Source organism: Pezoporus occidentalis, unplaced genomic scaffold (assembly GCF_034315485.1).
Source record: "Pezoporus occidentalis ecotype Australia unplaced genomic scaffold, CSIRO_AGI_Poc_V1 ctg86, whole genome shotgun sequence".
In the NCBI taxonomy this organism is placed as follows: Eukaryota; Metazoa; Chordata; class Aves; order Psittaciformes; family Psittacidae; genus Pezoporus; species Pezoporus occidentalis.
This window is the reverse complement of record NW_026916220.1, coordinates 9341393-9367045: the sequence shown is the minus strand read 5'-3', so window position 1 is coordinate 9367045 and position 25653 is coordinate 9341393. Positions and strand designations below refer to the sequence as shown.

Here is a 25653-nt window from a genome sequence, read left to right as displayed (position 1 = left end):
GTGTCCAAGTTATGGACTTTATGTTGATACACAGCTCTAATCTAAAACATAACTCTCATTTGCTCATAGGAAATGTTTGCTGAAACCAAGAAATCCACTCTGAAAGAACTGGATGCAAAGTGGTGCCAAGACTGGCTTCATATGTAGTTCTAATACATTTATTATTAAAATGTCACCAAAGCTGGAATAATTCCACAGTTTTGCATGTGTCCACCTCAGACAAAATACCAAAATGTTTCTGATTTGGTGATAATTAGATATGTATGTACAGCATGCACTGTGCATTTGGATCAATGAATTGCAAACACTGTTGAAATTCCCTTTGAAAAGATACTGTTAGTGTTTATAAGCAACCTGTTTCAAATACCAATTCAAAATAATGACAAACCTTGCCTACTTCGGCATTTTTATTATTTTGTCATTTCCAGGATTCAAATTCACTGCTATTTTTGTGTTTGAAACAGCTTCTGCAATAATACATTTAGGGACTTCCAGGCATTCTTTCATAATAATTGTAACAATTTGGAGGCAGAGAATAGAGAAGATTTGTTATCATTAAATAGAAGTCATAATTTCTAAGATATTTTCATTTACTTCCTCATTAAACATAGTGCTTGATAAGTTGCAGACTTAGCAACAGTAAGACTTACAAGAGCAGCCAGGCCACTCTGGAGAATAGGGTGGCTTCCAGACACCATCCTCATATGCACAATAGTAGTTTACACTCGATCCTTCTGACAAGCTATAACCCTCTGCACAGTGCAATGTGCAATTAACTCCCACTTCATCTGATGTGCATATAAAATCACCATTCACAGGCTCAAAGTAGATTTCACAGGGAGAACCTATGAAAAATACAAAGATTTATATACTGATAAATGAAGTAAGTAAGCAAAGAGGAAAATAGCACTGATAGGATTTCCAGATGTACCCAGTATCAACCTGATCTTGCCTCTGTTGAGTCTGTGGAAGTATTATTTGTTACTTCCATTAAGACAGGATCAGGCTACTGCTAAACTAATCTCAAACTCTGCCACTAGAATTTAAGATCCAGCAACATGAAGACTTAAAAAATCTGTTATGTATGAGAAATGAAAAAAAACTCAGAAATGCAAGACCCAAACCTTTCAGTACTTCTTCTGCATAGGTGCATGCTCAAGCACTTACTTATTAAAATAATACAAAACATTAAATTTTCACATGAACTTTCATACAATGAATTCTAGTAACGTATATTACATCTTGAATTCTGAAACAAAACATTCTGCACTACTGCAACAACACATGGACTTCTCAGAATCACCTTAGGAGGGACTGACTGCAAAATCTCAGTTACGATTTATTCTACAGGCCAGTCATGAAGGAGACTGCTAACGTCTGAAAACATGTCACAAACACTGAGGCACAAAAAGCCTGAGGTGGTGTAGAACATGAAATAATGCCAATTCCAGGCAAGAAGAACACGGTCTTGTTCTTGCTAAGATTTACAACAAATCAGAATAAGCATATTCATTTGCAACTTACTCTTTCTAAAAGCTATTACCAAAGTTCCAGTCTGCATGACTTTAAAATCTTGTTTCACTAAGAGACTTCTTTATACAGCTGTCTGACTGAGAGATAGGCACTACATGACAGAGATGAAGTAGAATTTTCATCCTTATTCATTCATCTGCCAAATTATTGTTTGGCCTTTAAAGAAGAAAGTGAATTGTTGGGAAAAGGTGTCTGTGCAAGAAACACAAATGCACCAGCATATCTATAAGTATGGACAGCTTCTAAAATCTGAAAAGTGTTCTAGTATCTGCTACAATATTTGTAGGTAATTACAGAAGAATTTTCATAAAATTTTCCTTTTTAACTACAGATTTGAAGTAAGACATCAGTAACACCTATTAATTCATTTCATACATCTGTCGCTGAGAAAAAAAATGGATCAATTTACTGCTTAATGAACCATAATTCCAGCACTTTTATACCTAATTTGAATTTATAGCACCACATTCACTGCTGTACTGCTTCAGCCTTCAGACAATTTATTTGCGGGTACTAACAAATATCCTGTCTGCCTTCATTACTCCAAACTAAAACTGGAATATCTAAATGAAAAAGTGGAGGCTAAATGAAAAAGTGAAGCAGCACTGCATCCTTTATGATGCTCAGTTAAAACAATGCTGTACGTCCTTGACCAGAAGACTAAGACAACAAACCTTTGATGACGATGTGGATCTCACATGTCCTGTTATTACCAGAGGGATCCACAGCTGTATATTGAACTGTTGTTTCTCCTTTGGGAAAGAGACTTCCAGGTGCATGAGTCCTAGTGACAGTCAGTGGAGCACCTACGAGAGTTGAAAGACAACTTAAACCGTCAGTAAGTAAAAGAGGATTCCTGACACCCAACCTTGACAACTGGAGAAGGAAATGATAGCTTGTCTTCCAAATTATGTGTTCTTAAACCAAGTGAGTGAAAAAAAACTCAAAAAATCCTAAATTCCCATGGGATCCAAGGTAAACTGGAGTTCCCTAGCTTTCCTCTGTTGCGTGCATGTTTTCAGGCGCTTCACCTCACCTGAATTGTCTGAAAATTGTGGTTCTTCCCATGTTGCTGGGTACTCATTCTCTACTGTTTGCATGGGTGGTGGAGATCTGCATCTGTCAATTACAGGCGGTTCTGCATCTGCAGAATTTGAAGGGATGGCATGACATTAGCTTACTGAACTGTCACCATACTCAAATGAAATCTACAATCAGAAGAATTCAGGTAAACAGCAGTTTTAAGTTTGCAACAGAAGATATAACAGTTAGATGCACGTATACATATAACAGTTAGAAGCGTAAACTGCTGCTATTGGTATATGGCAAGGGAATGGACAAAACTAATTCTGCTGAACTCATGGTTTCTGCATTCTATTTGCTTTCTACAGAGCAAACCTTGTTTTAACAGGACTACTGAACAGCACAACTGTCCGACAGAAATACCTGAACAATGATTTGCATCAGCAATGTGTGGGAAACTTGAAAACTTTGTTGGAGTCTTTCAAGAAGAAAAGAAAAAAGTATGATGAAGGCAGTAAGTGACAACACAATAAAGATCAGCAAAGAGTTTATGGAGATGGTATTATTCCTGGGCTTATGCGTGCACACATAAAGGCCACAGTGACTTACAGCCTCTTTCTGCACAAAGTTAGAGGGCTTCAACCACAGCAGATTCTTTTCCAGTGATTTTTACCAGCACTTACCAATAACCTTGACACTGAACGTACAGCTTGCTTCATTGCCTGACTTATCAGTTGCTGTGTAAGTAATGGCAACTTCACCAATTGGAAGAAGAAATGGTGGTATGAAAGCTGGGGTAACATGAACTGAGACCTTTTATAAGAAAAAGTTGTTATTTAAAAAAGACAAAGCTGGTCAGTAATCATGGAACTCATATTTCAAGAAATGGCAACAAAATAGCATCCTTCAACATCACACTTGCTCATTCTTAACGTAAATAGTCTCTTCAAGTAATGAGGGTGGACTTCATATCAGAGTGCCCTGCTTCCCTTCTCAAGACTGCCTTCATTATTTATTTGGGATTTACTCAGTAAGTATTTGGACCTGAACTACTGCAATTTACAGCACTGTGCATTGAGAAAACTCTTGTTTGCCTTATTGCACTGAACACACACTAAGCCAGATCAGAACCTGCTTTGTCTACAGTTCAACTCTCCAGCTGCAAGAGCAGCAGACCTGGAAGATGAGTAGAGCAGACAGTTGTGGGCTGTAAGTACTTACACAGTCAGTTTTAATTTTTATATGCTTGTGCGTCAATAGCCCACGGATGCTTCAAAATATTCTGGCACAGCAAAGGAACCCTACATTTGGAGTAAATGACACTTGCATGTTCTCTATGTCTCTTTCATATGCATTAAAACTGTCTTAAGGAAGTTCTCTTTGAAGGAACTAGTTTCACGTGAATGAAGCAGTTTATTTGACAACTTTGGCTTTGACAAACCAGCTACAACTAAGAGATAAGACACTTGATTTCTAGTCTGGTGAATGACCCTGTGCCAGCTGAGCTACAGTACATGACTATGGCTATGCTAGAGCAAAAAATGTGTGAACTTAAAACTCTTTTACTGAGATAGCTCACAGTTTCCAAGTGCAAAGAACTCCGATGTTTGCAGCAAATTAGAAGCACACACACAGAGTCACTGTTCCTCTGCTGACTCATGATAAAGCACTCAGTTGCTGTAATTTGATCATGTCTGAGCCTGTAGGGAATGTTACTCTCCATGAAACAGCTCTGGAGCAAGTTTTCCTTATATCACTCCATTTCTGGACCTCTGATACCCATAGTAGCCAAACGCCCATGTCTGAACCTTGCATTGGATAGGAAAATAAGATTTTTTTTTTCTCATTTGGTAAGCTGAAACAAAATTTTGCTTATCACAGTATGTTCTTGTTAGCCTTTTAGATTAATGAACTGGTTTACTTCCTTCTGAGAAGAGTTTATTAAACTTCTTCACATTCTAAGAGCTCATTTTTAAAGCAGCTGTCTACATCTTATAAACATGGCACATTCTTTCTTTTGACCACATAAATTAACCATAGGATATTTTATGTACTTAAATACCATGCAGAGTGTCCCGTGACTGCACAACCCTACCCAAGACAGAAAATGCTGAATTCTCAAGACACAAACTTTTCAGCAGATTTTTCTTGTACTCCTGCTTATCAGAAGAAAGAAAATCTAGTGGAACATAAAATCAGCTTGAAATAGCTAACTATATAAAGACTAACTCCAGTACAAATGTACAGATTTTAACTTGCCTCATCTCCAGAGTTATCCTCAGCTGTTGGAACCTGCCAGCTGATATTAGCAGAGTTATGATGTTCCAGAGTCTCAGTCTCAATATCTTCTGGACAGTGAATCTGAGGAGCTTCAATATCTGATCCAGAAAAAGACAAACTGGTTTTATATGTGGGATTATAGAAATAAAACATCTATGATAGCTAGACTGTAACTTGTTATAAGCACTGTTTTTTTTGTGCTGCCTAGAATATAAGCCCAAATATTCTTGCAAACTTCCTGTCTCTGCCCCTTTTCAATTCTTGCCTACAGGCTCACACGCAAACAATAACTTCTCGTGGAGAAGGGATTACTTTTTGCTGTATTTTTTCTACACCAATGAGCACAATGAAACTCTGGTTTCTATGTGCAACCACAAACCAAGGAATAAATAAGACAGAATTAATTGGCTTCTTTTATTATTCATCTCTTTATTACATACATATACTGATTAAAAAGGAGTGGCTTCTCTATCCTTTCACTGCCCACACAGCTGACACGCTTCTGGAAATCTGTGTATTAAAATGGTATTTGTGACATGATCTATGTACTATGAACTGGACAATAATGACTCTCAATTTCCCTGGAGCATGGTGTGTAACCAGCTTCAAACACAATGGCAAGATTTCTGTCAGCAGCTGCTGGAAACATTCCTTAATAAGGTACTGCTACAAGGTGTTATGTAGGACAAACAGAGTCTTCTTGTGACATATGGACAATGCTCGATGGTTTCAAAGGACTGGTGGTACAATACGGGTAACATCACCATCAACATACAAGCCTCAAGTTTCTCAGACAAACTTACAATACTTCATTTCCCTGGCACAGGGCCTCCCAAAACATATGTAGTAAGGTTATTTTATTGCTGTGGTGTTATTTGATAAATGGTTTCTAGACTCATGAGACAAGGATGCATTCAGCTCTGAACTCATCTATGCCCAGGAGACTTTAAAACAACTCAGAACTGGTATTGCTTATATTTTTATTACTACATAGTTCCAGTAAAGACATAACTCAGGCAATTAAACTCTGTAATTAAGAGTGCAAAGCAATAAATACAAGTGATTTTGCCTTCCTCTGAACCCATTCTGATGAAATTTTTATTAGAAATGCACTCTTTTATGTAACTACCAGTTATTGTTCACACTCCCATGACTACAGTGTTCAGGCTGGGGCAAATTCCATCGAAAAGTGAAATTCTGTAGGAAGACTAATAAATAAGTCAAAAAGAAAATGGCTATTTTGAACTGGCCAAATATGTTGGCAGCAAAATAAAGACAGACAATAACAAGAATGAGAGCAACTGAAATGCAACTATTAATTTTTAATAGAGTAGAATAATCTTCACTGTTTCTTGGCGCTTCTTATTTTAGGGTTTTACGCACTGGCAATATCTAAAATCTTGAACCGAAGCCATGATGCTTTATCTTGGTCCAAACACTTCAGCTTGTAGCCTTTTGCTGGGATCCCATCAAATAAACACTGTGGTCTGGCACAGGTTTACACAAAAGATTCAGAAAAACAATGTGATACATCACAGAGTAGGAAATAATATCTTCAAATAGAGGGATAAAATCTTCCTGACCATTACAGGGAAAAAAGTTCCCAACTTAGTTTCTGCAGTGACCTGGCATGATGACTGCCGTAACTGTTTTCTGTACTGTTCTTTCACTCAGTGGCTGGTAAGTTTGGGTTGGAAGCATTGTTCTAGGAACACAATAGCTCATGAAGAGGTGAACAGTGTATTCGCAGGCAAAATGCACCTTTGCTTCTATCCTCCTATAATCCAAAGCCAAACTCCTTCCAACTCAGTGTGTACGTAAGGGGACAAATAACTTTTCTAGAAGAAGTGGGTAAACATGGCAGAACCATACTGAAATGTACGTCACCATCTTCTGCCCATCTTTATACCCTGTGCAATTGTGTTACCCAATTTTGGCCTAAATGCTAGTGTACTACTGCTCAGGGCATGTCAACAGCCACAGTCGGTTCAAAGACAACTGAAATGAACCACCCCTTTATAGCCTGTCAGCCAGGGTTTACATGGCGTTTACAAATTTGCTCCAACAACAGGACTTATATAAACCTGTGCTAAACCAGTAACAGTATTATTATAATTGCTGTTTTAGTAGGAGTATGAGTTCCATATTGACTACCTTAACATAAGCTCTTTCACTTCTACTCTGAAATTTCAAATCTACCTGACATTATGCCTTTTAGCAGGCAGTTTCCCAACAACAGATTTATGAGATGGATCCCAGGAGAGACAGTTAATGATGAGCAGTCTAAGATGGTACTTCAGCAACCTATGAACTCCACATTTTTACTCCAAATTACAGGTAAATCTGACAGCCAAGCTGTAACAGTATAGGCAACCCTTCTTATAGCCTGTTTAAATCATGGTTTCCACAGTTCAAACCTTTTCTCACTGTTGCTTGCTGTGCGTTTCCCTTCAATCCTGCACACATGTGTAAACAGAAATGATTTTGTGTTGGTCTCTACCTTTGCACAGAGCCTCCTGGATGTTTGCACTCCATCTCCCAAATGAAATGCACCTTAGCTCTTCTCTAACTCCAGATAAGATGAATCCTTGGGGACAGCTCAGCTGGCACACAGTCCCAGAAATGGCAGGCTCCAGCCCACATCTGGGAGGGAAAACCATTACACCCGCTGGTTTCTGGAGGATGGGGCAACGCATTTCTACAAGAGACCAATAGAACATGTCTTTTAACTGACATACACAGAGCATACAGTAAAAAAAAATAATCAGCAAATAAAGTCATATGGCAACTTGGAACAGAAAATAAACAGTCTTAAGAGTTTGCAGGCACAATGAGTGTCTCAAAACAGTAAGAACCTCCAAAGCTTTCTACACCAGCACTGACTTAACTAAACAGCATGCAGGAGATCAGGTCTTCTGTTTTCTTGCCCACGCTTTTCACTGGGACAGAAACATGGTATTTTTCATGGACCTCCACTACATCTTACTGGCTCTTTAGTTTTTACTAGTTGTTATTTTTTTTCTCTATTCTTTACAGCTTCACCTCTCATGGTTGCCTTGTAGCTGCATTTCCTTGCCTGCTATGGAAACCAGACCTCCATAGCAGTAAAGAGGTAGTAGTCTTATATCTGTTGTCTTCTACAGCTTCTACACTGCCTCTTGAAACAAGAAGAAGAGAGAAAAAAAAATTAACACCCTGCCATGAGCTCACTGTAAGTTAGGGACACAGTGTGTGATTCTGCCTACCTCACTCCAAACAGAATGAAATTTGGTTTGTTCTTGACTGTGTTCAAACCCAGATGCAAAGACTCAGGGTGGCTGAAAAGTGTTTCATTATTTATAACTAATGAGAAGACTTGTAACTCTATTTAGCTGGTCAGTGAAGAAAGCATACATGTATTTATACAAAGGGCAGACAAAAACCAACACAACCCAGCTGCAGAAGGGAAAACTGTTAATTTCTTAGCAATGGTTTGATGACACAGAAGTGATTCACATTCAGAATCCTTCATATCCCTTTCCTCTCCTTTCCCAAGATGCTCAGTGAGTAACTGAAAACTGGTTCTTCTGTATCAAAGTTTAAAGAGTTGAAGTGTTCTAAATATTTCCTGCCTTTAAACTCTCAATACTGAAATTGTGTATGAAGTCCAACCAGTTAATAACTGCACTTCATTTCAACAGGATGCAAAGACCACAATATTAACACATTTGTTCACTTCAGGCATACATTGTTTGCTCCAACAGAAAAAAAAACAACCCAGCTCCAACAGAAAAAAACCTCAAAACCTAGCTTTTGGTTGCTCACCACAGGAAGGAATTGACAAATAGCAGAAAAATAAGCAACTGGGAAAAAAATATTTGAAAAGATAAACTAAAAGCATTAAAGTGTATACTACTCAGGGAAGATGTAGCAGAAAGTCTGTGAAAGGTGTAAACATGAAAATGAGAGAAAACTGCAGCTCTCTGGGAAGTAGTAGCAGCCCTCCTGGTTGAGATGTTTCCAACTATACTAGCAAAACACTAGTAGAGCATAATCCTGAAACACTTGACGAAAATTCAGGATAATCTTTGGTATAGCTAGCCTGAGGGAATCTCTTTTAAGTGGGAGAGCTTTTTGGCAGAAAAAGGAAGAAAAGTAATAGTGTTTTTCAGCATTCTTATATTCACTTAATTCCAGAATTTAATTAAACCGACCCAGGAAGACTGGACTTCATGAGTATCAGAGTGATGTCTGTGATATTAGCCATATGGACAGGGAATGAAGAGAGAGGAAGAAAGTACTTCTAAGGAGAGACGAGAATCTGCTTTCATCTGCAACTGCCTGTGATGAACCACAACACTATTATAATTCTTAACATCAAGAGGAATTTCAATATGGTAACAAATAAAAAGATTACCAAGAAACAGTACAAGCTGGGGGCTGACCTTTTACAGAGCAGTTCAGCTGAGAAGGACTTGGCAATATTGGTGGATGACAAGTTGACTATGAACTGGCAGTATGCTCTTGGGGCTAAGAGGTCCAATAGTATCCTGGAGTGCATTGAGAGGAGTGTGGCCAGCAGGCTGAGGGAGGTCATCCCCCCATGCTGCTTGATGCTGGTGAGGCCACATCTGGAGTGCTGTGTCCAGTTTTGGGCTCCTCAGTACAAAAAAGACAAAAAGCTACTGCAGAGGGTCCAGTGGAGGCCCACAAGGATGATCAGAGATCTGGAGCACCTCTCTTAAGAGAAGAGATTGTGGGAGCTGGCCTGCTTAGTCTAGAGACGAGAAGACTGAAGGGGGATCTCATTAATGCATATAAATACCTCAAAAGCAGGGGCCAAGAAGATGGTGCCAGACTCCTTAGAGTGATGTCCAGTGACAGGACAAGGAGTAATGGGCATAAACTAAAACGCAAGAAGTTTCACAATAACATGAGGAAGAACTTCTTTACATTGAGGGTGGCAGAGCACTGGAACAGGCTGCCCAGGTGAGGTGTAGGGTCTCCCTCTATGGAGACATTTGAAACCTGCCTGGGTTGGACTAGATGATCTCCAGAGGTCCCTTCCAGCCCTAATGATTCTGTGAAATATGACTCTTTCCTTCAAGAGCCCTTTTGCAAACAGTGTTTCAGGCAAAGAATTGGTCACCGGTACTTAAAAGTGTGGAGTAGTAATTCTTCCAACACTAGGTGGCATCAACACTCTGGATGACAACTCTTATTTTCACCTCTGTTCGCTAAGCATTGAATAAAGGAAGAAGAATAGCATCCTGTAAAATTCATTAATTTTAACGTGCTGGATATTAATATTTCACCAGTGGGGAAGAACATGACTGCAGATTTATTTTTTTTTCAAATTGAATAGATGGCAAAGCTTCCCTTTTTAGCAGGTATTTTGTTTGCAAGCCACCTATAATATATGTAAGCTATTCAAAAGTAACTCGTTCCTAACAGCATCTTGCATGAAAAATATAAAAATGCAAAAAATTTATAACAGCCAATCTTGCATTAACTTCCAGCTCCTTGGAAAAAAAGACGCATATGACAACAGACCTCACAGAAGTGACTGTAAACAATCCAGGTTATGTATGTACAGTGTCAGTTATAGTTACAGCTGGTGTAGCAGTTTCACTGAGCTAACTTTCAAACACAGTAAACTTTGCACTGATGTGCAGCTGAACTGAAAAGCATTCAGAAAAAGAGCTAGGAGAGTACCCCAAGGTCCAAAAAATCTGTTTCAAGGTAAGAAACTGAACCCAATTCCACTTGATTTTTCTAACAGAAGGGTAGGAAATGTCTAAATTATCAATTTTGAATGCCTAAATACAGCAGAATTTCTGTTCTCTTTTATGCAGCAAATGATAAATAACAGCTAGTAGCTATTCAGACTAAAACTAAAGAAAGAATATTCCATGATAATGATGAACATTCAGAAAATTAGAACAAAGGTTAGTTTTTGATTATGACATGATGTTAGTCCTGTTTTGCATCCTTCCCTAGACGAAAGTAAACACATCTATACTGAACAAGAATCTCAGCAAAATTGTTCTAAGTCACAAGAAGTAGCAGAGAGGTTTTCCAGCTAGCACTCTTCCTTCTGTGACAACAAACGGTAACTTTTATACTAGATTTTCAGACTCAGCAAAAATAAGCTATTGCCACGGGTAATCCACGAATGAAGGTATTATTGCATGGTGTGAAAAAAATCTTCTGATACAGATTAGAGCTGGATTTTACTAATCAAAATGCTAAGCTAGGAAGGATGACTTCAAATGATGAATACAGTTAATCTTCCAATTATAATCTTCCAACAGGATTTCAGGATCCCTTCCTTTTGAAGTTAATTGAAGTTTTTCCACTGACTTCAACAGAAGTAAGATTAGGATCTCTTAACAAACTCTCTAGATAAATTAGTACTTTTGGAATATTTCAATAATTTTAGAGAACATATCTACAGTTAGAAATTTATTCTTGTGTCACAAAGTCCACATTTTTAAGCCTGCGGTAAAACAGTAAAAAATAGCCAAAGGTTCAAGCCAAGTCACCCTGGTGGCATCAAATTTACTGGACCCATGTGACATACACTTTACCCTGACTTTAGTAAACACTGGATCAGCTTCTGAATTGCTGGGCTTTAAGCTTGCTCTTTGTTTTTGCAGTCTACATGTGGAAGTGTTTCAACTGTCCCTGACAGTGTTCAAGGCCAGGTTGGATGGGGCTTTGAGCAACCTGGTCTAGTGGAAGGTGTCCCTGCCCATGGCAGGGGGTTAGAATTAGATTATCTTTAAGGTCCCTTCCAACCCAACCCATTCAATGATTCATTCCTCTTACTGTTTTAAGTTAATTTAATACCTGACACTAGTCTTAAATGGGTACTTGTTAAATTTACAATCCTTTATTTCTGGAACAGCAACATATGTTAACTATCCCTGCACAGCTTGTGTGACCTCTGAATCCTGACTTAGAGGTGCTGGGTGCCTAACTTGCCTTTTATTTCCTGCTGGGAGTTCAGCAAAAGTGACAACTGCCAGATCCCTACTTGGCACTCACAGAGCTTGGCGAACATACCTTAGACGTTGTCTGGAGGTCATCTGTAGCTTTAAGATGATAACTCAAACCCCTGATTGTTCATATTCACTCATTAGTATTCACTTACAACTTGCATGTTTCCTACAACACATTGTGTGATGGTGTCTTAACACCCACCAGATGCAACAACCTTTTAGCTATCAGTGTTCTATGATGGACTTCAATGATAATCTGTCCACTTTCTGCATTAATAAATTCCTTTGCCCCTCCCCACCTTCTAAAACCTATATAAAACATCCACAGACAAATTCTTACTCCTATTTTAGCTTCACCAGATATTAAAATAGGGATTTTCTCACTTGTGACAGCATGTCAGAGAAGGTAGCACCCTAATATGAACAGACAGAATATGACCAGATACGTACCCACACACTTTGGCTCCTTTGAGTCCCACTGTGAGGTGCCCTGGCAGATGAGTTTGGCATTTCCTTCTATTTCATAGCCCTCATTGCAGGTCACAAAACACACTGTTTTATAGGAGATGTCAGCTGTTGAACAATTAATGTGCGCATTTTCAGGAGTCCGAAGTCTGGGACATGTTCGAACTGCAAAGGGGAAAAAAACCCAAACACCAGATCACTCTGGAGCACCAAGAATCAGTAGTTACACTAGTTTGCCTGGGTTTTCAGGGGTGGGACAGGTAATCGCTTGTCCACTGGCTGCAGTAGTTTGTACAGATTTAGGGAACTGGGCTGGAACAGGGCTGATTTTTTCAGCGGCTTGATGCCTTCCTCTTCCTGAAACAGTCTTACACAGCATGTATGAGGTTGGACACACACCTCCAAGCTCACCTAAGTTCTGATGCAAGCCCAGATTAAAAATCTAACTGTGCTCAGAAATGTTCCTACCCATTGAAGGCATCTGGCACACAGTGTGTGGCCTGCACTAGTAATGTCTATCAGCCTTCAAAAGTGAGCAGCTGCAGATGAATGGAATCCTGTGGAAAAGTGCATGTCTTTGGAAGTTTCTAATCCCCCAGCCATGCCTCAAAGTTCTTTGGGGGATTTCCAGCTGGCAGTCTGATACTGGCTGAGTGCAAAGGGAGGGGAAGAGGCTAAGGGCTTATTAACAAGGGAGGTGATAGTGTCCCAGTGCTCAAGAACTCAGGAGTTCTCAGGCACTCTGGAGTGTATTGACGTAGACGCGGACACATTTGTCTCCACAGATCAGAACAGCAGCCATTCATCATGGTGGGAGGAAAAAAGAGAAAGGAATACAAGGCATTCATAGACAACTGGACCATGAGAGATGAAAAGGAACAAATAAGGCTGTTGCTGAGATAAAAGAGACCCCTTTCAGGTGACTGGCTCCCCACGGAGGCAGTCCTGGCTGCTGCTCAGCACAAAGGCCCTTCTGCCGTGTTTCACAAACACTGAAAGCACTGTAATGCCAAGGACGACCCAGTCCTGTGCATATATGTGCATATAGAAAGGGAAGTGGAGCGCATGGAGGGTGATCCGCAGATTATTTTATGATTTCGTTACTGAATCCTGATGTTGCAATTTAACACAAAGCTACACTGTAACTAAGATTGATCCCCATCCCCAAGCTGAATGATAGAAGAAAAAATTAGTAGCACTGGTATGGCTTGGATTTACATTCTTCGTTTCAGTGTCATAGCTTCAGACTCTTCTACTAGGACCTTCCTCTGCACTGCCTCCAGCTCTCCTACTCTTAAGTCAGTATCTCAACTTTTGCATTTGTCCCTTTTCTTCCCTCCAGACAAGACGCGAACTACATACACATTGCCGGGCCCTTGGCTTCCTAGAACATCTAAGCTGTACACACCTACTGTCTGGCCATGACTATGTGATGATGATAAATGTATGATAACCTGGTGACAGCAAGCCCAAATGTGTAGATGCCTGCTGGGGTCCTAGTACACCTTTTCCTTCAATAATTCATGCCTCTCTTTGATAACCACCTACTGATTTTCCAAAACCAGTGGAAAACTCGTGTAGCTGAAAACACTGCTAGCTGAATCTAGCAGATACCACTCAATTTATTCAACAGGCATAAGGGGGAGAAAAACACACATGGGTAGATAGTGTGACTGCTCAAAAATACAATCAAGAAGACTGCAGTTTCCTAAACTCTGTTCTCCCTGGACTGCTTTCCACAGCTTCTGCTGACCTTTCTAGCAAGAAGGCAAGCTCTGGTGAGGGTGGCTTTAGAGATCTGGATGACTTCTCCACTGTGGTTTGGGATGCCGATTTTACCAATTAAGCTATCCTGGCTGCTGCTGAGTAGGAGGCAAACCTCAAGCTCCTCTCCAGATGCACTCAAAAGTAAAGCAACTTGGCAACTTGCCTTTTCCCAGTAGTTGTTTACTCTGCAGACTGGAGACAGGACATGCCTACAAGTGGACACACAGACTGAACAGATCACTCTATGTCCTCAAACTAACAAATGGACAGATGCCCTGAGTGCTCCTTCAAATAAAACCCAGCTGTATAAATGCCAGTAACTGTGCACCCCTCAAAGCTACAAAAAACACATGTTAAATAGCGTCTCTTTTGAAAAAAGCTATAGTGGCACCAGAGTTGAAAAAACAGTCAATAGCAAAACCTATGTATATTGGATAGGAAAGAAAGAAAGAAAAAAAGCCATTCAGATGCACCCAATACGTCTTTGCATTACCACTGCCTCACGTTTACTCTCTGAAAGTACTGTTCCTCTTGTCCTTGTACATACATAGGCATCTCCTGGGAAGTGCATTTAAGAGTCTAAACAAGATCTTGAAACTTCTAGAAAAGATCTTGAAAGATCTTGAAACTTGAGGCATTCTGATCTTCAGAGCAGCTTCCTAACATGCTGTATCTTAACTGTAGTAGAGTAAGAAAGACATTTTTTCCAGCTGAATCACATATGCTTTATACAGAAGATAATAGGCTTTCTCTTTTAAGACTTCTATGGGAGCCTTTAATACCCAGCCTGTGGTAAACACTGTGGCATTTTTGAGGAAGTCTGAATGAATTAAGAACATCAAGGAGGCTCTCATCAATGTTAACGTACCTACAGAGGAGGCACTCCCTTCCACTACCTGGTAAGTCTAGCCACCCCTTCTGGAAGGCCTGCATACCTGTAGTGCTCCTGCCTTCACAGTGTTTCAATGTTCAAGCTCATTTAGTATCTCAGTATAGCCTTGGCAGAAGCCTGTAATTGAGTGCATATTATCTCCTGTTATGGTTCCATGAATTAAATGCAAAGCCATCCTTCTGTCAATAATGCATTTTTTATGACCAAGAAATATTTCTGTAAAGCCAGTGAAAACAACAACAGTATAATTCTGCTTGCTCTGGGTTTTCTCCTAATACATTTTTCTGGATTAAATACACTCTCTGTGGTTGTTTATTTCATGAGTCACTGTTAATTGCCTGACACAACTTCATTAATCACTTTCCAATAGCACAGAAGATTTTAGCTAGCAGAACAACAGAGAAGTGTTTAATGTCAAAATCCTAAGCAGTGAAAAGGGTTTTCCTTTAGTTTCCTTCCTAATTTAAGTGATAAAACACTCCTGAGATTAACAAGATGGCTATAAACTGTGCCTTTGATCTTCCCTTTCATAGTCTAAGTAAATTGAAACTAGCAGATCCAGCATATGTAAAGGTGGGATTTTTTTTTCTTTCTTTTTTTTTTTTTTTTAATTGGAAGTCTTCAGTATGATGGAGATTGGCACAAGACAAGCAAAAAATATATAATTTCAGTGCTCTAAAGGATATCAACATCAAGACAGTATCTCAAGGCAGACTTTTCTATTCCCTCACCTTCCAGGCAAAATCATGCACCAACACCCAGGAAGTGAATATTTTAAAATGCTTCAGAGAGTTTTCCATTTTCTTCCATTTCCCTAGGGAGAGTGAAGATGAAAGATCCTTTCTCTGTGGTTGACTGCAGCTTTCCCTAGATTTTTTGCACTGGAGGCTACTGTGTGATAGAGTTTTGACAGGCAGGTGCTCTTTCCCAGTATCCCAGTCTATCTGAAGTAGGTTGGATCTTCAGTCTGTGTTTTGACTGCTGGAAAGTCAACAGCTCTAAGTCTAGCTTCTCAATTTATTTTCTATTGAAAGCTTTTCTTTCCTGCCTTCTGTCACTAGAAGCTATATAGGAAGACCAAGTTTTCCAGTATTATCTAAGGAGTCCTAAGCAGAACTGAGTTGCTATATAGGAATGTCCTGATGAACTGACCTCTAGCTCAGATCCCTTCTTTTAGAACGATGACTTGCTGTTTCTTTAAGTACTGCAGCGTTTGCTGTAGTGGCATAAAGTGCTAATGGGTTAGGGTTAGAGTTAAGTATCTGTCCAAGGATCTACCCAGCCTCTTTCCCTGAACTCAAGGCCAAGGAAAGATTTACAACAGAGCGGACAACTTCTCATTTAGTAACCTCCAGTGCTGCACATTAATGGCAACTGCATCCAACTTGAGTTAAATACGTGGCTGTTGAGGAGATAAAGGCTGCTACCTTTTTTTTTTTTTTTTTAGGCCTTCCTTGGAAGATATACCATAGGACTACATGGGGATGCTGCTCCCCTTCTAAATCATCAAGAACCCAACCTCAGGCAGAGATGTGGCAGCAAAGCAAAACTGTGTTCCTATGTACCTGTAAAAGCTCCAGAAATACTGTTTTTCAGGATGTTCTTCCCCATCTCTCCTCCCTTTCACACCTCTGTTTATTTCTTTTCCAGCTGACATTCTCCTGCAGTGAACTTCTAGGATACTGCCAGTTGATCCCTAGCGAAACCCCACTCAAAATTCTTCTGACAATGATTCTCAAAACCCAGGCTTTCCTATTTTTCATGAGAAGAAAGCAAAATGGAATTCTTCCACAGTTAATTTCTCCCAACACCAATGCTGGTCTACGCCAAGAGCCTGGTGTGTATTTTGAAACACCCATGTGGTGTCTTGTTATGTATTTGACTGCTTGGTAAACCTGCTGGATTTACATAACATAAATACAGAATACACAAAAATTAGGTTGAGAGGTTTAAGGCAGGAGAATGTAGATTTCCCTGCAAAAGACTGCCTGCCTACTAAATACTGCTCTGCATTTTCTGTTGTAAATGCCCTCCTTCCAGTATGGGAAGGATGAAAATGGAGTGATTGGACTGGGAGTTTACCTTGGGAACATTGTTTTATCTAGGAGTTGCTTAGAGTTACCAGGATTAGATCTGCACACTCAACTATGTAGCGAGTGGAGAAAAGTATTGTCAAGAACAAACTAACCCAACAGAAAAAGACTTTCCAAACATGACAATCCATACCTCTGCAAGTAGCCTCTGATCCAGACCACTGGCCATTTGGCTGACAAAGCCGGATGCTGCTTCCCACGAGGTCAAATCCTGCTTTGCATCGGATCCCACAGGCAGCATTAAAGTAATTGTTGCAGACATTCTGGACAAAGTAACCATTTTCAGGGGGCTTCAGTTCAGGGCAGTGGACGACTAAATAATTAAACAACAAAGTTTAGATGCTAGCTGGAGTACAGTAGACTACTGAAGAAAACAGTTTTTTTCATTTCCAAGTTGACTTGCATCTTAGAACATTTTTGGGGTTTTTTTTTGTTTGTTTTGGAATGACACAGAAAATCTTCCATGCAATTTGACATTTCCTTCACAGTGCAAACACAGATAACAAAATTGTCCCAGCACTGCACTGTGCGTTCCAGGGATATTCTGTTCCTAGATGGAATCACTTACCTTCACAGGTTTGTCCAACAGCACGATATCCCTCCCGGCATGTACAATCCTCAATTGAGGTACTTCCTGGTGGAGAAGTATGATTGTCATCAGGACATGAAATGCAAGTGCTGATTCCACCTGGTGAACCTTCAGGCTTGTATGTTCCTGGTGGACAGGCTGTTTAGCAAAAGAAAACATGACAGGAAGAAGTTCAGGATACCCACCTTTCACAGCTAGCATAATTTTTCAGGTTGCTTTACTTTTTTACATTTTGTTTTCTACCTCATACATCCAGTGTCACTTAGGACAGGGGTATTCAGCACTTAAACCACCACAGAGGTCTTACAGGGGTGTACTAAAGCCCACCAAACTCACTCTCCAGTGACTGTGTGTGCGTTGGTATTAAGTCCATGATTAATCTTGAGAAGAAGCCCAGTCGCAGAAGACACACCAGATTTTCATAAATAAAACTGGTGCTGACCTCATGAAGACATTTTTGATTTAGAGGGGTAAAATATTAGTTCAGATATATCTGTGACATTCAAAACTACACCAAAGTTTAATGCATACAAATTATTAGCAACAAGCTAACACAAGCTAGCAAAAAACCCTGCCCTTAACGCAACAGGATTATACATGATCTACTCACTATACTTGCTAAAATGTATAAACCACAAACAATGAAGCAATTAATCATAGCAACTGCTCCCTGAAGCTTTTGCACTCATTTATATCTCACTTAGAATTTTTAACTTTGCACTACATGAACAAGCCGTGAACAGATTCAGGAAACACCTTCAGAGGCAGGGAAAATGCATGGGGGAATGGCACCTCTCACCTGAGAACTTCAGGTTGGTTGGGATAGTCTGTTTTATCTCTCTCTGCCTTGAATTCCTTTCTTCAGGAAACCAAAAATATTTATTTCTCAAGGATGATGTGAGAAATGGAGGAATGATTAATCAACAGTGACTACTGCTAAAGTCAAGTACTGATTGATCAGATTACCACTTGAAACAGAACTCACAGATACTTGTGCTGAAAAACACACCTCCTGATGTAAAATTCAGGAAATATTTTGAGAAGGCTATGTAACATTAACACTGAAATCCAGCCAAATAACTATCATTTCATTGTTCTGTCTACAGTTTCTGGCTGTATCAGTCTTTTCTTTGGTAGACAGTGGACCAGCTCTGTTTGTTCTGTGAGTCAGGTGCTAAGATACTCTGATTCTGGTCTTACTAATGAAAGCAACTTCCTGCTTTCTAAGCACTGAAAAAAACTCCAACAAAACCCAGACCCAAACCCCACAAATAAACAAACCAAAATCAGAAGAAACCCCAGCCTCCTTTTTCCTCACCTGTCATTGGAGAATTGACTTTCATAAGCTGTAATTTTAAGGATTTATACCCTAAAAAAAATCAACCCATATAAACAGAAGCATGCTCTTTTGAATAGCTTCCAGACATATTTTCATTTCCTTCTCAGAAAAAATTGCCGTTTTATTTAAAAGGAGAAGTGAGCTTAAACAGGGAAAGTTCAGGTTAGATACAAGGAAGAAGTTCTTTACTGTGAGGGTAGTCAAGCACTGAAGCAGGCTGCCCAACGAAGTGGTGAATCATAGAATCATGGAACAGTTAGGTTAAAAAGGACCTTAATATCATCTAGTTCCAACCTCCCTGCTATGGGTGGGGACACCTCACACTAAACCATGGCACCCAAGGCTCTGTCCAACCTGGCCTTGAACACTGCCAGGGATGGAGCATTCACAACTTCCCTGGGCAACCCATTCCTCCAGTAAAGAGGAGGAACACCACCCTCACAGTAAAGAACTTCTTCCTTATAGCTAACCTGAACTTCCCCTGTTTAAGTTTGAACCCGTTACCCCTTGTCCTATCACTGCGGGCCCTAAGAGTCCCTCCCCAGCATCTCTATAGCCCCCCTTCAGATACTGGAAGGCTGCTATGGGGTCTCCAAGCAGCCTTCTCTTCTCCAGACTGAACAGCCCCAACTTTCTCAGCCTGTCTTCATACGGGAGGTGCTCCAGTCCCCTGATCATCCCCGTGGCCCTTCTCTGGACTTGTTCCAACAGTTCCATGTCCTTTTTATGTTGAGGACACCAGAACTGCACACAATACTCCAAGTGAGGTCTTGCAAGAGCAGAGTAGAGGGAACCTCCTTCGACCTGCTGGTCATGCTCCTTTTGATGCAGCCCAGGATACGGTTGGCTTTCTGGGCTGCGAGCACACACTGCTGGCTCATGTTCATTTTCTCATTAACCAACACCCCCAAGTCCTTCTCCACAGGGCTGCTCTGAATCTCTTCTCTGCCCATCCTGTAGCTGTGCCTGGGATTGTTCCAATCCAGGTGTAGGACCTTGCACTTGGCATGGTTAAACTTCATAAGGTTGGCATCAGCCCACCTCACAAGCGTGTTGAGGTCCCTCTGGATGGCATTCCTTCCCTTCAACCACACAGCTTGGAGTCATCAGCAAAGTTGCTGAGGGCACACTCAATCCCACTGTCCATGTCACTGACAAAGATGTTGGAGAAGACCGGTCCCAACACCGATCCCTGAGGGACACCACTCGTTACTGGTCTTCAGCTGGACATTGAGCCATTGACCACAACTCTTTGTGTGCGGCCATCCAGCCAGTTCTTTATCCACTGAGTGGTCCATCCATCAAATTGATGTCTCTCCAATTTAGAGACAAGGATGTTGTGTGGGACAGTGTGGAACGCTTTACACAAGTCCAGGTAGATGACATCAACTGCTCTACCCCTGTCCATCAGTTCTGTAGCCCCATCATAGAAGGCCACCAAATTGGTCAGGCAGGATTTCCCCTTAGTGAAGCCATGCTGGCTGTCACCAAGCATCTTGTTGATTTTCATGTGCCTTAGCAGGCCTTCCAGGAGAATTTGCTCCAAGATTTTGCCAGGCACAGAGGTGAGACTGACTGGTCTTTAGTTCCCTGGGTCACCCATTTTCACCTTCTTGAAAACGGAAGTTGTATTTCCCTTTTTCCAGTTGTTGGGAACTTCACCTGACTGCCATGATTTCTCAAATATGATAAACAGTGGCTTAGCAACTTCATTCGCCAGCTCCTTCAGGACCTGCAGATGGATTTCATCAGGTCCCATGGACTTGTGCACATTCAGGTTCTTAAGATGGTCTTGAACCAGATCCTCTCCTACAGTGGGCCTAAGGTCTTCTTTCTCACAGTCCCTGTGTCTGCCTTCCAAGACTTGGGTGGTGTGGTCAGAGCATTTGCCAGTGAAGATCGAGGTAAAGAAGTCATTCAGAACCTCAGCCTTCTCCAAATCCAGGGTAGCCAGTTCTCCTGATAGCTTCTGGAGGGGGCCTACGTTGTCCCTAGTCTGTCTTTTATTTGCAGTGTACCTAATGAATCCCTTCCTGTTATCTTTAACATCCCTAGCCAAATTTAATTCTAACTGAGCCTTAGCTTTCCTAACCTGGTCCCTAGCTTCCTGGACAACATCCCTGTACTCTTCCCATGCCACCTGTCCTTGCTTCCACCTGTTATAAGCCTCTTTTTTCCCTCAAAGTTTCCTCAGCAGCTCCTTATCCATCCAAGGAGGTCTTCCGGCCCTCCTGCTGCACTTCCTTCTAGTTGGGATGTAACACTCCTGAGCTTGTAGCAGGTGATCCTTGAATATTAACCAACAGCCTTGGGCCCTCCTGCCCTCTAGGGCTGTATCCAATGGAACCTTACTAAGCAGGCTCCTGAAGAGGCCAAAGTCTGCTCTCCTGAAGTCCAGGGCATGAGCTTGCTGCACGTTCTTCTCACTGTCCTGAGCATCTCAAATTTGACCATCTCATGATCGCTACAACCAGAGCTGCCCTGGAGAGTCACATTTCCAACGAGCCCTTCCCTGTTGGTGAGCACGAGGTCAATCACGGCACCTCTCCTTGTCGGCTCCTCTACTGCAGGAGGAAGTTGTCTTCCACACAGTCGAGGAACCTCCTGGATTGCTTGTGCCAGGCTGTACCATTCCTTCAACAGATATCAGGGTGGTTGAAGTCCCCTGTGAGGACAACGGCCTGCGAGTGTGAGGCTGTTCCTATTTGTCTATAGAGTGCTTAATCCACAGAGTCCTCTTGATCAGGCGCTCAATGCTCTATTCTTGGCAGTGTTCAAGGCCAGGTTGGACAGAGCCTTGGGTGACATGGTCTAGGGTGAGGTGTCCCTGCCCATGGCAGGGGGCTTGGAACTAGATGATCTTAAGTCCTTTCCAACCCAAACCATTCTATGATTCTATAATTTTAAAGAAAGCAGCCAAGTGCCTGGCAGTTAAGAGGCGATTTTGGGTGCTGTAATTCTGCTTCACAAATCTGTATTTTCAACACACTTTTAAAAAGAAAATGGAAATGCCTAAGCAGTGAAGGATGTAAGTACAAATCAAAGCATTTCAGGTAGAATAATCCGATCACAATTACAGCTGGGAATTTTTCATTTTTGTTTTTGGACTTTATGTCCTGGTTTCAGCAGTAGCAGTCATTTTTCTCCTTCCTAGTAGCTGGTGCAGTGCTGTGTTTTTGACTTTCAGCCTGGGAACTGTGCTGATAACACCAGTGTTTTTATTTGCTGCTCAGTAATGTTTAGTCTGATCAAGGACTTTCTGAGTCTCATGTTCTGCCAGGGAGGAGGGGAAGCCAGGAGGAAGCAGAGACAGGACATGTGACCCAAACTAACCAAAGGGGTATTCCATACCACAGCACATCATACCCAGTATATAAACTGGGGGGAGCTACCCGGAAGGCCCAGATCACCGCTTGGGTCAGTCTGGGTATTGGTTGGCTGGTGGTGAGTGGTTGTATTCTCTCCCCTTGTTATTTCCCTTATCATTATTATTATTGGTCATGGCAGTAGTGGTCTGTGTTATACCTTAGTTACTGAACTGTTCTTACCTCAATACATGGGAGTTACATTCTTTCAATTCTCCTCCCCATCCCTCTGGGAGCAGGGGGGGAGTAAAAAGTGGGGGGAGTGGGCAAGCTGCTGCGTGGTTCTAAGTTACTGGCTGGGCTTAAACCATGACACTTTCAGAAAAGCATTTGCAAAAAAGTATCACTTCCCTATAGCTCACCCACTCTTTCCATCCAAGGCATTCCTCTTGGAGGGCTACTCCTTCTTTACTGTATTTTGTGCAAAAATCCCTCACTTACGTCTCTCTGAAATGCTCGCTCATGCTTCTGATGATTCCCTCCAAACCTGCTACATATCAGAAGTATTACTCTGAAACCTCTGAAACACTTCCCTTTGGTACTTTGTGGAAGCCTTGTTAAAAATAATCAGCATCCAATTCAGTATTCAGGTAAAAGTGGTGAGGTGCATCAAAAAGGGTAGAGGAAAGAGAGCAAGTTAAGCACCACATGGGACATACTGTATGACAAAGCTGCTGTCCATGTGCCATCAAACAAAAATTAGTGTCTTCTGTTCCATGTGTGGCCTATAAAATGACATCTAAATGGAGTATTTCATTAAAAAACACCAGCAAAACAACTTTCTCTCTTGTAACTTCACCTTACATTCAGAAGCAGCAGCTTTTTTTTTGTTTTGTTTGAGAACTGTAGGATAAAAATAATCACCCATTCTGTGACATGGGCATTTTTAACACCAAACCCAGTAATTTTCTTAGGGCTTTAATCAGCCTGGCTTTGACAAAAATGGGTCATTCTGAAATGACACAATTTACTCTTTGCAGTGAAGCAGCAGGAGGTAACACTGTTAAAATGGTTATTAATGTTTCTACTGGGAAAGACAACTTCCCCAAGTGTCCTGATACTTTTTGTATGCTTCAAATGCTTCCCAGTGCCTTTCTAAAAAGTTGAACTACATTCTACCTTGCATTTTTATGTAGAATTTTCTCCAAGCTTGAGTTCCTGAACTGCTCATTGACCTCTCCCCTAGATGTATTCAGCTACGAAAACTCCATGTAAGCTATATTCAAAAATTCCACAAGGTAACACTTGGTTAAACAGATATTTCCAAGTGTGTGAGATCACACAGCCTGTCCTGTGATGCCAAGAGATGGCTTAAGAATGAGCATAAGCATACTGTAGCATATTGTACAGCATCACAACTGTAGAGGTCAGTCTCATCACAATTTAGGTTACAACCGTCCAAAATCAACTGTTTAAGAGCAGAGCTTTGCCCATCTGTTGTAGACTGGATTTGTCCACACCTGACCCAGCTAGGCTGCAGACCCATCTCCTCCCATTCCAGACAACACTGCAGCACAGCCCAAGTCAGAAGTGCAGACTTGCATTTCAGAGGGAAGAAAGAACTTAAAGGACAAGCACATCTGAAGAGCCCATATGGCCCTATCCGTGACTGATCATACAGGTGTCTCTCTGGCACCTCTTCTGAGAATCAAGCAGTGCCAGATTTTCCTTGCATTCTAGTCACCAGTCTGCACTCACTGACATGCTCCCTATACCCATAGAAACTGACTGCAGGCAGAGATAATCTTCTGCAGTGCTAATCTGTTCAAACAATTTTTTTTTTTCCTGCAAGGATTGCTTCCCCTTGCCATGATGGTAGAAAAAGGCTTAAAACAGTGTGTGAATGAGCTCCAGTGTAAATAAGCATCAATCTGGCACTGTCAAGAATGACAAAAAAATGTAAGAATTTTAAAATGGGGGAATAGTTTTAATAGTATCAGCCTTTAAGCAGAGAGGACACTTACGTGCATGTATGCATGTAGGATTTTCTCAGCAGCAGATTTAACTATTGCCTATACATGAATCATGTTGCTCTTTGCCCAGATGCAAGGAGCAAGCAAATGCTTTTTTTTTCTTTTCTTATAGTATAATTCTTCTCTTGAGACCAGAACCTGGAATACTGAATTACACCAGAGGATTACCTCTTTGATACAAGAATGAAAGGGTATCTGGAAGCAGGGATTAGTGTGCTAATTCAAACAAGCACATGCCCCAAACTCCCCAGGCACAGAAAGATGGATCACATTAAAGCTGTCATCAACAACTTGCTTTCAGAAAATGGTTGACATGCACCAACAGCTCACATTCAGATTCTATTGTCCATGATAATGACAATAAAATAACCATCTGACCAGAAATGAGAATGAAATAACACATGCTTACTTCAGCATGCTTCCTGCAATTTCCTCCTTGGTTATGCTTGTTGAAGGTATACACTAACTGAAAAAATGTATGAAAATTCAGAATGTCTCTTCTGTGTTTGAACATGACAGGATTTAACGACTCTTTAGGCCACCAATGCAACACACTTTCTTACTATTGCATCTATCAACAAAAAAAAAAAGTTGTGCATGGAAAAGAAATCGCTAAAGAGGAAACATAAGACAAGCCTGCTAGAAACAAAGACCTACAGGGTAGGCATAAAAACATTTCAGTCAGTGCATATGTATCGATAGCATAACCGTATATCAACACATTGTCTGAAGCTGAACATTGGACATGGAAAGTTAGAAAAGTCCACAAAAAAAAAATGAAACTACATACTTTCAAATGCAGTAGGAATTCTTCTGCTCTTTGTGCTTACAATCATGGTAAATTTGCTATTTTAATTTTCAAGCAAGAAGAATTTAATGTTGTAAAAGTGACAACATAAACCATGTTATATGTCAGAGATTCACCAAATACTTAGCACATATTATCCAGTTTGACTTTTTTAAACTAAAAAAACTACATATACTAAAGCCAGTGGCAAAGTTAAGCCAACTGGTATTACACCCACATGATGGCATAAAGACTCCATCTGGATTTAAACAGGTAGAGATCATGTGTCAAAGGATTCTACTCTGTAACACAGGATCACCAATCTTACTCTGACTGTAAAAGTAAAAAATTTAAGGATAAACAATTCTGGCTTAAAAAATGTAAATCTTACAATCCTGGGAGAGCAGGCAAGCTCAATTTCCTCTACAACTACACTAGTGTATCTAGTCACCAAAATGTAATTATTCTTCATTTATCCCAGTGTAAGACAGATGGAAGTCAAAGTCCATATATTTCAAAGATTAATTTGAGGGATTTTGTGTTTTCTTTAATGCATAATTTCTC

At 40.7% G+C, this 25653-nt stretch overlaps 1 protein-coding gene across 1 annotated transcript in view; it reads right to left on the bottom strand.

Annotated features, from left to right (window-relative positions):
* Positions 1 to 25653, bottom strand: part of SVEP1 (sushi, von Willebrand factor type A, EGF and pentraxin domain containing 1) — a 133307-nt gene that overhangs the window by 68115 nt on the left and 39539 nt on the right. Inside the window, exons 4-12 of the mRNA XM_062604470.1 lie at positions 17605 to 17763; positions 17170 to 17349; positions 12270 to 12449; positions 7337 to 7534; positions 4816 to 4934; positions 3240 to 3369; positions 2570 to 2677; positions 2208 to 2339; positions 651 to 845 (exon numbers count right to left, since the gene is read on the bottom strand). Of these exons, the coding sequence (XP_062460454.1) occupies positions 651 to 845; positions 2208 to 2339; positions 2570 to 2677; positions 3240 to 3369; positions 4816 to 4934; positions 7337 to 7534; positions 12270 to 12449; positions 17170 to 17349; positions 17605 to 17763 (1401 nt within the window). The remainder of the gene's footprint in view (positions 1 to 650; positions 846 to 2207; positions 2340 to 2569; positions 2678 to 3239; positions 3370 to 4815; positions 4935 to 7336; positions 7535 to 12269; positions 12450 to 17169; positions 17350 to 17604; positions 17764 to 25653) is intronic.